This window comes from Phyllobates terribilis, unplaced genomic scaffold (genome assembly GCF_046119375.1).
Source record: "Phyllobates terribilis strain yellow unplaced genomic scaffold, ASM4611937v1 Scaffold_1__5_contigs__length_1240528914, whole genome shotgun sequence".
Lineage (NCBI taxonomy): Eukaryota > Metazoa > Chordata > Amphibia > Anura > Dendrobatidae > Phyllobates > Phyllobates terribilis.
In genome coordinates this window covers 1,216,249,759-1,216,265,854 of record NW_027362761.1, presented here as the reverse complement: position 1 = coordinate 1,216,265,854, position 16,096 = coordinate 1,216,249,759, and the positions used below count along the sequence as shown (strand labels likewise).

Here is a 16,096-nt window from a genome sequence, read left to right as displayed (position 1 = left end):
AACTACTATAATACTGCCCCTATGTACAAGAATATAACTACTATAATACTGCTCCTATATACAAGCATATAACTACTATAATACTGCTCCTATGTACAAGAATATAACTACTATAATACTGCCCCTATGTACAAGAATATAACTACTATAATACTGCTCCCTATGTACAAAAATATAACTACTATAATACTGCCCCCTATGTACAAGAATATAACTACTATAATACTGCTCCTATGAACAAGAATATAACTACTATAATACTGCTCCTATGAACAAGAATATAACTACTATAATACTGCTCCTATGTACAAGAATATAACTACTATAATACTGCCCCTATGTACGAGAATATAACTACTATAATACTGCTCCTATGTACAAGAATATAACTACTATAATACTGCCCCTAGGTACGAGAATATAACTACTATAATACTGCTCCTATGTACAAGAATATAACTACTATAATACTGTCCCCTATGTACAAGAATATAACTACTATAAAACTGCCCCTATATACAGGAATATAACTACTATAATACTGCCCCCTATGTACAAGAATACAACTACTATAATACTGCCCCTATGTACAAGAATATAACTACTATAATACTGCTCCTATGTACAAGAATATAACTACTATAATACTGCTCCCTATGTACAAGAATATAACTACTATAATACTGCCCCCTATATACAAGAATATAACTACTATAATACTGCCCCCTATGTACAAAAATATAACTACTATAAAACTGCCCCTATATACAGGAATATAACTACTATAATACTGCCCCCTATGTACAAGAATACAACTACTATAATACTGCCCTTATGTACAAGAATATAAGTATTATAATACTGCCCCTATGTACAAGAATATAACTACTATCAAACTGCCCCTATATACAAGAATATAACTGCTATAATACTGCTCCTATGTACAAGAATGCAACTACTATAATACTGCCCCTATGTACAAGAATATAACTACTATAATACTGCTCCCTATGTACAAGAATATAACTACTATAATACTGCTCCTATGTACAAGAATATAACTACTATAATACTGCTCTTATGTACAAGAATATAACTACTATAATACTGCCCCTATGTACAAGAATATAACTACTATAATACTGCTCCTATATACAAGCATATAACTACTATAATACTGCTCCTATGTACAAGAATATAACTATTATAATACTGCTCTTATATACAAGAATATAACTACTATAATACTGCCCCTATGTACAAGAATATAACTACTATAATACTGCTCCTATATACAAGCATATAACTACTATAATACTGCTCCTACGTACAAGAATATAACCAATATAATACTGCCCCATATGTACAAGAATATAACTACTATAATACTGCTCCTATGCACAAGAATATAACTACTATAATACTGCCCCTATGTACAAGAATATAACTGCTATAATACTGCTCCTATGTACAAGAATATAACCAATATAATACTGCCCCATATGTACAAGAATATAACTACTATAATACTGCTCCTATGTACAAGAATATAACTACTATAATACTGCCCCTATGTACAAGAATATAACTACTATAATACTGCCCCTATGTACAAGAATATAACTACTATAATACTGCCCCTATGTACAAGAATATAATGACTATAATACTGCTTTTATGTACAAGAATATAACTACTATAATATTGCCCCTATGCACAAGAATATAACTACTATAATACTGCTCCTATGTACAAGAATATAACTACTATAATACTGCTCCTATGTACAAGCATATAACTACTATAATACTGCCCCATATGTACAAGAATATAACTACTATAATACTGCTCCTATGTACAAGCATATAACTACTATAATACTGCTCCTATGTACAAGAATATAACCAATATAATACTGCCCCATATGTACAAGAATATAACTACTATAATACTGCCCCTATGTGCAAGAATATAACTACTATAATACTGCCCCTATGTACAAGCATATAACTACTATAATACTGCTCCTATGTGCAAGAATATAACTACTATAATACTGCTCCTATGTAGAAGCATATAACTACTATAATACTGCTATGTACAAGCATTTAACTACTATAATACTGCTCCTATGTACAAGAATATAACTACTATAATACTGCCCCTGTGTACAAGAATATAACTACTATAATACTGCTCCTATGTACAAGAATATAACTACTATAATACTGCCCCTATGTACAAGAATATAACTACTATAATACTGCTCCTATATACAAGCATATAACTACTATAATACTGCTCCTATGTACAAGAATATAACTACTATAATACTGCTCCTATATACAAGCATATAACTACTATAATACTGCTCCTATGTACAAGAATATAACTACTATAATACTGCCCCTGTGTACAAGAATATAACTACTATAATACTGCTCCTATTTACAAGAATATGACTACTATAATACTGCCCCTATGTACAAGAATATAACTACTATAATACTGCCCCTATGTACAAGAATATAACTACTATAATACTGCCCCTATGTACAAGAATATAACTACTATAATACTGCCCCTATGTACAAGAATATAACTACTATAATACTGCTCCTATGTACAAGAATATAACTACTATAATACTGCTCCCTATGTACAAGAATATAACTACTATAATACTGCCCATATGTACAAGAATATAACTACTATAATACTGCCCCTATGTACAAGAATATAACTACTATAATACTGCACCCTATGTACAAGAATATAACTACTATAATACTGTCCCCTATGTACAAGAATATAACTACTATAATACTGCACCCTATGTACAAGAATATAACTACTATAATACTGTTCCTATGTACAAGAATATAACTACTATAATACTGCCCCCTATGTACAAAAATATAACTACTATAATACTGCCCCTATGTACAAGAATATAACTACTATAATACTGCCCCCTATGTACAAGAATATAACTACTATAATACTGCTCCTATGTACAAGAATATAACTACTATATTACTGCTCCTATGTACAAGAATAGTACTACTATAATACTGCCCCCATGTACAAGAATATAACTACTATAATACTGCCTCTATATACAAGAATATAACTACTATAATACTGCCCCCTATGTACAAGAATATAACTACTATAATACTGCCCCTATGTACAAGAATATAACTACTATAATACTGCCCCCTATGTACAAGAATGTAACTACTATAATACTACCCCCTATGTACAAGAATATAACTACTATAATACTGCCCCTATGTACAAGAATATAACTACTATAATACTGCCCCCTATGTACAAGAATATAACTACTATAATACTACCCCCTATGTACAAGAATATAACTACTATAATACTGCCCCTATGTACAAGAATATAACTACTATAATACTGCCCCCTATGTACAAGAATATAACTACTATAATACTATGCCCTATGTACAAGAATATAACTACTATAATACTGCTCCTATGTACAAGAATATAACTACTATAATACTGCCCCTATGTACAAGAATATAACTACTATAATACTACCCCCTATGTACAAGAATATAACTACTATAATACTGCCCCCTATGTACAAGAATATAACTACTATAATACTACCCCCTATGTACAAGAATGTAACAACTATAATAATGCCCCTATGTACAAGTATATAACTACTATAATACTGCCCCCTATGTACAAGAATATAACTACTATAATACTGCTCCTATGTACAAGAATATAACTACTATAATACTGCCCCCTATGTACAAGAAAATAACTACTATAATACTGCCCCCTATGTACAAGAAAATAACTACTATAATACTGCCCCTATGTACAAGAATATAACTACTATAATACTGCTCTTATGTACAAGAATACAGCTACTATAATACCGCCCCTATGTACAAGAATATAACTACTATAATACTGCTCCTATGTACAAGAATATAACTACTATAATACTGCCCTCTATGTACAAGAATATAACTACTATAATACTGCCCCCTATGTACAAGAATATTACTACTATAATACTGCCCCCTATGTACAAGAATATAACTACTATAATACTGCCCCTATGTATAAGAATATAACTACTATAATACTGCTCCTATGTACAAGAATATAGTTACTATAATACTGCCTCCTATGTACAAGAATATAACTGCTATAATAATGCCCCTATGTACAAGAATATAACTACTATAATACTGCACCTATGTACAAGAATATAACTACTATAATACTGCCCCTATGTACAAGAATATAACTACTATAATACTGCCCCCTATGTACAAGAATATAACTACTATAATACTGCCCCCTATGTACAAGAAAATAACTACTATAATACTGCCCCCTATGTACAAGAAAATAACTACTATAATACTGCCCCTATGTACAAGAATATAACTACTATAATACTGCTCCTATGTACAAGAATATAACTACTATAATACTGCTCCTATGTACAGGAATATAACTACTATAATACTGCCCCTATATACAAGAATATAACTACTATAATACTGCCCCTATGTACAAGAATATAACTACTATAATACTGCTCCTATGTACAAGAATATAACTACTATAATACTGCCCCCTATGTACATGAATATAACTACTATAATACTGCCCCTATGTACAAGAATATAACTACTATAATACTGCCCCCTATGTACAAGAATATAACTACTATAATACTGCTCCTATGGACAAGAATATAACTACTGTAATACTGCTCCTATGTACAAGAATATAACTACTATAATACTGGATCTTGTTTACTTCATGCTACGATTAAAAATCTGTGTGTTTCTAAATGGAATTATTAATGAATTATTTTTTACCTTTGGTAATTTCTGTGACTTCCTTCGAGGTTTTCTGCTTTTACACTGGTTTCTTTATGTCTGTATAGGTGCGCGGCTGACGGTGGCGCCATCTGGGCAGATATATGAAGGTCACTCTGTGACTCTTACATGTGAGGTTCCCCGGATGAAGAACACAACCTTTACCTGGTACAAGAATAATAAGTGGCTTCATGAAGGTCCAGACAAGACTTATGTATTGGTCAATGTGTCCAGCTCAGAAACAGGTTCCTACCACTGCCTAGCAAATCACCGGACGGGAAACAAGGTCTCTCCGCTTGTTGGTATAAGTGTACTATGTAAGACTTTCCGCTTTATTTTTTTCATATCCTTCTTCACATTTGCTATGACGTCTATTTATATCAGAACGTACCGTATACATCGTATTGTCCAGTCATCAAGGTTGCGGTTTACGTTCACCAGTCAATTATCTAACTTCCTAACCCTCGGTATTGTGGCATGTCAGGTTTGGCAATTGTTACTAGACACATGTTATATATTATATTACTTTTCAGATGGCCCCAAGAATCTGGTGACCTCGTCCTTCTTAGAAATACATGAACAAAGTCGAGCGACCATATTGTGCAGTGTGGACAGCCACCCGCCATCCACCATTGAGGTCTACAAGAACCATCTACTCCTGGGCAGTTCTGCATTAAAACAGGCTGACCGAGGCCAGAAGTACTGGACTTCTACATTGTATAATTATCTGCGGTTGGAGATACGAGACGTTACAGCAGAGGACTGTGGGACTTATATCTGTACAGCCAACAATATATTGGGAACGCTAAGTTCATCCATAGAAATCGATAATACAGGTAGGTTGTTTTACTTTAGAAGTGTTATACCCAACATTAAAAGTTATCATCTAAACACCTATAATAACTTTGTGATTGATGGAGGTCTGATAGTTGAGACTAGTGTTGAGCCACCCCCGTAGTGTTCGAGTTCGGTTCGGTTCGTCGAACACCCGTGTGTTCGCCGAACTGTTCGTCGAACTGTTCGTCTAACACCTTCGAACACCGTTAAAACCAATGGCAGGCAAACAAAAACACATAGAAACACATAGAAAACACCTTCAAAGGTGTCCAAAAGCTGACAAACTGCTCAGAAGACACAACTAACACATGGAAAAGTGACAAGTACATATAGTCATGCGAAAAGAAAAGAGGTGGAGGAGTAAAAGGAGGGGGAGACACAGATATAGGCATGTCATGCCCTTCTAAAATCCAAAAAGTGAGAAGCCGACACGGCCTGTCCGTTCCTGCCTGTGCCACCTCTGTGTCGCCGGGTTTGTGCCAGAGCCGCGGTGGACCCTGACGGCCAGCCCCCCTATCCCAATACTGGTGCCTGTCCGCCGGTGGGTCGAGGCCCCCCACGGTGGCGGGGGGAGTAACATCTGCAGAAGAAAGACCATCTTCCAGCCAAACTAAGATGTCGACTTCTTTTCGTGGACAATGTGATACGATCCCATTCTTACGGACACGCCCATCGCTACAAATTCTAGATGAGGCACAAAAACAGCAGGTGCTTCAACGGATATCAAGTGCTCCTTCAAGTGGGCTCTCCATCACCTCAATTTCAACATCACAAATACTCCAGTCCTCAGAGGTGTCACCCCAATCGCACTTGCTTCCTCACAGCTCCCAAGTCTCTAGCTGCCCGTCTGAGTATGGGGTAACACAGATGGCTGAGTCTGCCCAGCTTTTTACTCATACTATAGCCTGGGAAACGGAGGTCTGCTCCAGAGCTTCTGTTAATCCAGATGAGGAAATGATCTGATCCGATGCCCAGAATCTTTATAAGTTGGATCCAGGACCAGATGAAGAAGGTTCTGAGCATAATGTAGACCCTTGTTCCCAAACTGTAACTCCTGTTGGTGGAGACAATGATGAAGACGATGATGAGACTCAAATACCTGATTGGAGCGACAACTTGACTTTTCGGTCAGGGCAGGAAGAGGTTGGCTCTGAGGGCGACGGGTGTGATAACACACAGGGTGATGATGACGAGGTTGGAGATCCCACTTACTGTCAACCCACAGTCAGACAGTCGATGAGGTCAGCAGAGGAGGTGGAGGAGGATGTGACTAGCCCTGGGGATGGGGATGACTCGGTACCCGGGCATTTGCCTGGCCTTGGGGATGTCGCGGTGGTCGGCTCCCTGGCCCGTACCCTGGGGTCTCTCTTTAAAAGGGTGGATAATTGTTAATTTTATAAGAGTTCATGACGCCACCTGTGGTATCTGGTGACAAGCACCAGCGCTGCAGCAGTCCACTGAGGCCGGTGATAAGGCAGCTCGATGGTATAGCTCCCCACAGGTGGAGCTAGGTCTCAGGGCAGCGTATGCAGGGGGAATGCAGGACAGGCGAGACCCAGCTGGGTCAGAGCAAGAACGGGAACGGACACGGTAGTCACTTCAGTACCTTTTACTGGTGGAAATTCAGGCACATCCCGGAGCACTGTAGGGTGAAGGGTGCATATCAGGATCCTCCCCAATGAGCGGGTGTAGGGCCTCCTGTTTCTTGCCTCTGCGTAGTAAGTTTCTGACCTGCCTGGAGCTAGGCCTAACTTTGTCTCTGTCCTGCGCTGGCTGACCTTGTGGTAGGGCCTTCTCTTGGAGTTCACGCTCCCAGTATGCGGGGCCTAAGCGTCTCCTGGCTCTGTTACATATCAGCACCTTAGCGATCCTGGGACTTGTAGTTCTCCAGGGATTCCGGTTATGCCTTACTGGGTCATAGAGATACCGGTAAGCTCGGATCCTGTGTCCGGTAAATGCTTCGGGGTGAGCTGGTTAAGCTCCTCTGCCCCTTATGTACTAACTCGCCACTCGCCTTCGGCCTACTCGGGCCCTCACTAGGCTATACACACTAACGGCAGCTTGCCGCGCTTCACTGATCTTACGGCACCGGCACACCTTAAGCTCTATCTGGGCTCCCTGAATCTAGCAAGCAGGAGCCTCGTGCTCCACTGGTGAACTATTAACTGCGTTCTCTAGACTAGACTGAGCTCCACTGCAGACTGACCTCTCTTAGGCTTCTCTACTGCAGGAACTCTTCAGAGGAACTGAACTGCCTAGCTCCACCTTCCCTATTTATATCCCTAACGGGCTCCCTCTGCTGGTCTGAGGAGGAAGGTGGAGATGTGTGAATGTTTATGGGGGCCTCTTGTGGAGGATTCCATCAATGCACTCTTGTAGGATCTGTGATACCAAGCGCAGCTATTGACGACGAGGTTAGGTTGCGCCTTCAGACGGAGTACTGGAAGCACGTCAACAACTGCATCCTCAACCACAACTCTGCCTCTGACCACAAGTCGTAGTGGCTCTTCAGGTCACATGGGCTCTAAGCCTTGCATAGCCTGGGCATTTATTCAGATCGATAAGGATGACCCAACTCGTGTTATCTGTAATATTTGTCAGCAAAAGCTAAGTAGAGGCCAAAAAATACATAGTTTGAGTACTTCATGCATGTACCGTCACATGGATATGAAGCATAAGTTGCAGTGGGAAGCTCACTGTGCTACAATGCGGCCTAGCCGGCTGGGCCAACCACCGTCTGCCCCATCTTGTGCATCCGCAGCCTCTTCATCCTCTGTGACTGGGGGGACAGCAGTCACACATGTTTTTGGACGCAGACCTGCCACCTCTTTACCCGCAACAGCCAGTGTGATTGGCAGGTCGTCAGTTCATTGGGAAGTGGAAACACCTGCTAGTGTTGAGCGCTCTCCGACATCGAGAGCACCACCTTTGGATCAAGGCAACCTAACATGTCCGCCTGCATCTTCCTCACAGACCGGCAGTTGCTGGGGACACCCTACTCAACACCGTCTAAGCACAACAGCCAGCCCTCGGTCCTTCAGATGTGGAAAAGTAAAAGACCATTTCCTCCTAGCCATGAGAAAGCTAAGAGGTTGAATTTCACCATCTGCAAGCTGTTGGCTACAGAAATGCTGCCTTTCCACCTGGAGGACACAGAGGATTTTCAAGACCTTATGTCCGTCACAGTGCCCCAGTACCAGATGCCCAGTCGGCACTACTTCTCAAAGAAAGGTGTGCCTGCGCTCCATTAGCATGTCGCACACAACATCACCGCTTCTTTGAGAAACTCTGTGTGTGACAGGGTGCACTTCACCACAGACACTTGGACGAGAAGGCATGGACAGGGGCGTTACATGTCGCTGACTGGGCACTGGGTAACTATGGTGACAGCAGGACAAGGGGCTGCTGTCCAAGTCTTACCGTCCCCACGAGTTGTGTGTTAATCCTCTTTATCTCGAACTTCCTCCACTGCTTCTGCCTCCTCAACCTCCTCTCGGTCCTCCACCTGCACCCAAAGCCTGTCTGGTAATGCCACCTGCTTTCTAACTGCGCAGAAGGAATCCTGCACACCTCCTTACTATGCTGGCAGCAGGGCTCAACGCATCAGTGTTTACTTTGAAATGTCTGGGAAATGTGAGTCACACAGCTGAGGAGTTTTGGTCAGCTCTGGAGACCCAGTTTCATGAAAGGTTGTCTCCACTGGACCTGCAACCAGGGAAGGCCATGTGCGACAATGCTGCAAACCTGGGTGCGGCACTTCGCCGGGGCAATGTCACACACGTGCCTTGTATGGCTCACGTGTTGAACCTGGTTGTCCAGCAATTTTTAGCCCACTATCCCGGACTAGATGGCCTTCTGCAGAGGGCACGGTCGCTGTGTGCTCACTTCCGCCGTTCGCATCCCGCAGTTCAACGACTTACATCTCTACAGAAGTCGTTGGGCCTGCCAGTTCACCGGCTGAAATGCGATGTGCCGACACGGTGGAATTCAACTCTGCACATGTTGCAGCGACTGTGGCAGCACCGACAAGCCCTGGTGCAATACGTTCTGACGTATAGCCTGGGCCAACGAGATCCAGAGGTGGGGCAAATCACGCTGGAGGAGTGGTCTCAGATCAGGGACCTATGCACCCTTCTACACAGTCTTGAAATGGCGACGAAGATGTTTAGTGCTGACGATGCCATTATCAGCATGACTATTACGGTGATTTACATGCTGGAGCACATGTTAAACAGAATTCGGAGTCAGGTGGTGGGACAAGAGGAGGTGGAGGAAGTAGAGGAGGAGTCGTATGCGGAAGTGATAACATCTCCAAGGTCCAGACGGTTGGCAGCACCAAGGCGGCAGGCATGGGAGGGTGGGGGAGAGGGATTAACCAGGGCGCATGGTAGCAGCCAAACTGTTGAGGAAGGTGCAGGAGCCGAGGAAGAAGTGGAGGACGAACTGACAATGGGCATGGAAGACTCATCAGATGAGGGAGACCTTGATCACATTTCTGTTGTGCGAGGTTGGAGGGAGAGGGCAGAGGAAGGAAGCATGATTCTTACCTCGCTACCAACACAACAAGGACTTGGTCCTTCTGGATGCGCAAGACACATGAGTGCCTTCTTGCTGCACTACCTGCAACATGACCCCCGGATTGTCAGAATTCGAAGTAATCCCGACTACTGGGTTGCCACACTCTTAGATCCCCGGTACAAAAGTATATTTGCCGAAATAATTCCTGCCATAAAAAGGTATTGACGAATGCAGGAGTATCTGTTGCAGAATCTTACATGTGCTTTTCCACAAAACACCAGTGGTGCACGTAGTGAATCTCACAGTTCTAACTTGCCAACGGTGGGACTGTCGAGTCTTCATCACTCAAACAGTAACAGTAACACAGTATCTGCTGGTAACAGCAATTTTGTGGAATCGTTTCACCACTTTTTTAGACCATCCTTTGCAAGGCCACAGGAGACAAGAAGTCTGACACATAGTCAATGCCTAGAGAGGATGGTACAGGAGAATCTCCAAGTGAACATCGAAGCCATGACTGTGTCACTGGACCCTTGCTCATTTTGGTATTCCAATCTTGAAAAATCGCCGGAGCTCGCCACTCACGCCTTGGAGATCTTGTCATGCCATGCAGCCAGCGTTCTCTCTGAACGTGTGTTCAGCGCTGCTGGTGGTGTGCTGACAGATAAGCGCACGCGGCTGTCCACTGAGAATGTAGACAGACTCACGTTCATAAAGATGATCAAATCATGGATTCGCAAGGACATTTCTACCCCTGTGTCATCCTTGGGAGACTAAAAGCTTGGGGATTTGGTAAAATCACCTCACCAACCGTTTTAAGCAACAGTGGGGCAATTGATGCCACTTAACCCTAGAACGCATGACCATAAAAATCTACACTTTCACATACCTGGGGCCCTTTAGGCCCGTGTGCAAATAACATGGAATAACTCAAACTCAAATGACAAACAACTATATACATGAAGAATACCTAGAGTTTCAAAATTCTAACTAAAGCAATCTTGCAGAAAATAGAAAACAATTAACTGGGCGGGCCTGCAAGGCCACAGGTATGCGTTCTAGGGTTAAGTGGTGTCTGTGCCACAATTTTGGGAGTCCCCTTGCTGTGTCTTACGTGACGTTGGCATCGTCAATTCCAGGTGGGTTGGGTCGCACTCCCCCCTTTTAACTGTAAGAAACTACATACACTATGGCTTGGGGTAACACAGATGGTTGAGTCTGAAGAGCTGTTTACTCAGAGGTCTGCTCCAAATCTTCAGTGTCTGCTAGTCAGCGTAGAATTTTTAACTGCATCTAGCCTAGGCAATACTTTGGGCGTAGTAGCCCAGCTGCGAAGCAAGCTGCACCGCCTGTGTATCTAATAAGAATTTTTAAATTAATCTAGCCTAGGCAGACTGTGGGGACCCCCAACCAAACCCAGATGCTCAGCCCCCCTACCGCCCCCCTTTCATGGACAACCCAATAATGTAACTCTTACAACTGGATGGGTGAGGATCGGTCACAGCTTTATTAACTCTTTATACTCATTCCATTAGAAAGGCATTTTATTTCTAAAATAATTCAGCTTGTTGCAGCATGCCCTGGGTCCCCACTCCGGCAAGTTGGCCAACAAGTGTAAATCTCCAACATGTCCTTTCTATTTCCAGGCCACGGAGGATCCAGCGTACTCGTATGCAGGACTCTGACACCCACCCATCACTCTTAACGCTTGTTCCACTCCGTCCTGGAGTCCTGACAGGAATATGTCCAGTCCAATATCTATTAAGTGAACACCGTCGGGCCATATGAGGCCTGCTTTATCTCCTTCCAGTTTTCGGTGTCGTATCACTACACCGCCTCTGTCTCTTCTAAATTTTGCCATCCGAATATTTATTACCCGCCTTGTCCATTCGATGGCCGTGATGTCTTGCGCACCTTGCCATACCGCTATCGGCACAATCTCTGACCATACTATAGCTATTTTTGTGAAAAATTCTCTGAAGCGCTCAGTGTCTAGTTTCATTATTGCCATTAGTTATGCGCTCTTGTGATGACCAAGGTTGTTTCCCCCGGCCTGTATAACTAAGATGACCGGACCTCTTGCCTCTCTCCCTACCTTGATTACCTCCATTAGTACCTGTGGCCATAACAGGCCTCTAATACCTCTCCAGTTGAAATATGTGTTATGAAACTCTAATTTCCTCCCGCCTGGGCGGACTTTCACCCTTTTTTGTGCCCAATATATATACGAGTGGCCTATCACTCACACTGTTGGCTTAGCGTCACCTGTAAAAGAAACAAACCACGTTAGGATAACAAGTCCGGTTTTATGTATCTCGCCAAACACGTGGATCGCCATCTCCCTATCCTCTGAACTTCCATTTCTGACAGTCCTGCTCTTGCTGCTTCCGTGGCCGCACCTATGCGGAATGAGTGTGTCCCGTAATCTTTGGGGTGGTTCCCTGCCGATGTTATGCATTTATTAAATATAGCTTGGAACAGGTATCTTGATAATGGCGTTCCATCAATGTGTGATACGAAGAAATTACTTTGTGATCTGATGGTTAGATATGTTTTTACTATTGTTACCCGACTCAGTGTACCGTTTGTGGGTTGTAGAAGTACCCAAGTACCCCTGCCCGCTGGAACCGTTTTCGATTGGTGTATGCGTACACGTATTGCATTATTGGCTATGACTACTTCCTGGTGTAATAAGCGTCCACTGGTGGTAATTTTGGATTGAGGGACTAATTCGCTTATACATAGCGCCCCGAAGAAGGCGATCACAAATGCAGTAGACATTAGTGTTGCTTCAAATTGTGAGTGTCATGTTAATGGTGTTAGGGATAAGATGTGAGAAATCAGTTTTAGTGACACGGGACGGGACGTCTACATTCCTGACTTGGCTGACCCCTTTTCCACCCTTTTATGGATTGTCTGATGATGAATCTTTGTCACATCTCCCCAATTCAGTAGTTGGAAGTGAAATGCTACTCCGGTCAGACACCACTGCGCTGACGCCCCTGATATGCCCCTCATCATTAGCTGGTGGAGAAATTCTATGGTGACTTGTGATCTGGCTTGTTCACATTGGTCAACCCGTCTGCCTGCTACTAGTCGTGTCGACTCTTCCCATGCCTTACCGTATGCTTGCCACGTTGACGGGGCAACTGACGCTCTGATTAATGGCATCAACTATTCGCCACTAGATCCCATAGGGAGGGTGGGCAACTGTTGCCCGATGGGTGGGCGTTGTGGAAGAGCTCTGTGAAAATCTGCCAATTGAATTGTTATAAAGCGTTAGCAGCAGCTTTATACCCCTCAGCATAGTGGCTAGCGCGGACCCATACATTGTGTTTTAGGCACAGGAATGCTAGCCGGCGTAGTAGGCCTAGCACTGGGAGAGACGATGATGCCATCTTATTAATGCAGTGCGCTAGGCTGGTATTTTGTGTTATGAAGCGTATATTTTTGTTAGCCAGGCGCGTGCCCCATATTTCTATTGCTACCACTATTGGGAAAAATTATTTTCAGGGCTAGATGCAGCTAAAAATTATTATTAATTTCAAAGCTGGTGGAGCTTGGTATAGATGGCCTAATACAATGAGTCCCACACACTGTTAGAAGCCCAAATATTTTTTCAGAGCTAGATGCAGATAAAAATTATTTTTAATTTGCAACCTGATGGAGGTCAGTATAGATGGACTAATAGAGAAAGTCCCACACACTGCTAGAAGGCCAAATATTTTTTCAGAGCTAGATGCAGATAAAAATTATTTTTAATTTGCAACCTGATGGAGGTCTGTATAGATGGATTAATAGAACAAGTCCCACACACAGCTAGAAGCCCAAATATTTTTTCAGAGCTAGATGCAGATAAAAATTATATTCAATTTGCAACCTGATGGAGGTCAGTATAGATGGACTAATAGAGAAAGTCCCACACACTGCTAGAAGGCCAAATATTTTTTCAGAGCTAGATGCAGATAAAAATTATATTCAATTTGCAACCTGATGGAGGTCAGTATAGATGGACTAATAGAGAAAGTCCCACACACTGCTAGAAGGCCAAATATTTTTTCAGAGCTAGATGCAGATAAAAATTATATTCAATTTGCAACCTGATGGAGGTCAGTATAGATGGACTAATAGAACAAGTCCCACACACAGCTAGAAGACCAAATATTTTTTCAGAGGTAGATGCAGATAAAAATTATTTTTAATTTGCAACCTGATGGAGGTCTGTATAGATGGATTAATAGAACAAGTCCCACACACAGCTAGAAGCCCAAATATTTTTTCAGAGCTAGATGCAGATAAAAATTATATTCAATTTGCAACCTGATGGAGGTCAGTATAGATGGACTAATAGAGAAAGTCCCACACACTGCTAGAAGGCCAAATATTTTTTCAGAGCTAGATGCAGATAAAAATTATATTCAATTTGCAACCTGATGGAGGTCAGTATAGATGGACTAATAGAGAAAGTCCCACACACTGCTAGAAGGCCAAATATTTTTTCAGAGCTAGATGCAGATAAAAATTATATTCAATTTGCAACCTGATGGAGGTCAGTATAGATGGACTAATAGAACAAGTCCCACACACAGCTAGAAGACCAAATATTTTTTCAGAGGTAGATGCAGATAAAAATTATTTTTAATTTGCAACCTGATGGAGGTCAGTATAGATGGACTAATAGAGAAAGTCCCAAACACTGCTAGAAGGCCAAATATTTTTTCAGAGCTAGATGCAGAAAAAAATTATATTCAGTTTGAAACCTGATGGAGGTCAGTATAGATGGACTAATAGAACAAGTCCCACACACAGCTAGAAGCCCAAATATTTTTTCAGAGGTACTGTAGATGCAGATAAAAATTATTTTTAATTTGCAACCTGATGGAGGTCAGTATAGATGGATTAATAGAACAAGTCCCACACACTGCTAGAAGCCCAATATTTTTTCAGAGGTAGATGCAGAAAAAAATATATTCAGTTTGCAACCTGATGGAGGTCTGTATAGATAGATTAATAGAACAAGTCCCACACACAGCTAGAAGCCCAATATTTTTTCAGAGGTAGATGCAGAAAAAAATATATTCAGTTTGCAACCTGATGGAGGTCTGTATAGATGCACTAATAGAGAAAGTCCCACACACTGCTAGAAGGCCAAATATATTTTCAGAGCTAGATGCAGAATAATATTATATTCAATTTGCAACCTGATGGAGGTCAGTATAGATGGACTAATAGAACAAGTCCCACACACAGCTAGAAGCCCAAATATTTTTTCAGAGGTACTGTAGATGCAGATAAAAATTATTTTTAATTTGCAACCTGATGGAGGTCAGTATAGATGGACTAATAGAGAAAGTCCCACACACTGCTAGAAGCCCAAATATTTTTTCAGTGCTAGATGCAGATAAAAATTATATTCAATTTGCAACCTGATGGAGGTCAGTATAGATGGACTAATAGAGAAAGTCCCACACACTGCTAGAAGGCCAAATATTTTTTCAGAGCTAGATGCAGATAAAAATTATATTCAATTTGCAACCTGATGGAGGTCAGTATAGATGGACTAATAGAACAAGTCCCACACACAGCTAGAAGACCAAATATTTTTTCAGAGGTAGATGCAGATAAAAATTATTTTTAATTTGCAACCTGATGGAGGTCTGTATAGATGGATTAATAGAACAAGTCCCACACACAGCTAGAAGCCCAAATATTTTTTCAGAGCTAGATGCAGATAAAAATTATATTCAATTTGCAACCTGATGGAGGTCAGTATAGATGGACTAATAGAGAACGTCCCACACACTGCTAGAAGGCCAAATATTTTTTCAGAGCTAGATGCAGATAAAAATTATA

The 16,096-nt window shown here is 41.5% G+C and overlaps 1 protein-coding gene and 1 long non-coding RNA gene across 4 annotated transcripts in view; one reads left to right on the top strand and one right to left on the bottom strand.

The window, feature by feature from the left end:
* LOC141164453 (uncharacterized) overlaps nucleotides 1–16,096 on the bottom strand; it is a 253,042-nt gene that overhangs the window by 6,348 nt on the left and 230,598 nt on the right. The gene's annotated exons all lie outside the window — the stretch shown is intronic.
* Nucleotides 1–16,096, top strand: part of SIGLEC1 (sialic acid binding Ig like lectin 1) — a 152,155-nt gene that overhangs the window by 111,811 nt on the left and 24,248 nt on the right. For all 3 annotated transcript variants that reach the window (XM_073649743.1, XM_073649734.1, XM_073649725.1), the window contains 2 exons: nucleotides 4,957–5,205; nucleotides 5,422–5,724. In XM_073649743.1, coding sequence (XP_073505844.1) covers nucleotides 4,957–5,205; nucleotides 5,422–5,724 — 552 coding nt within the window. The remainder of the gene's footprint in view (nucleotides 1–4,956; nucleotides 5,206–5,421; nucleotides 5,725–16,096) is intronic.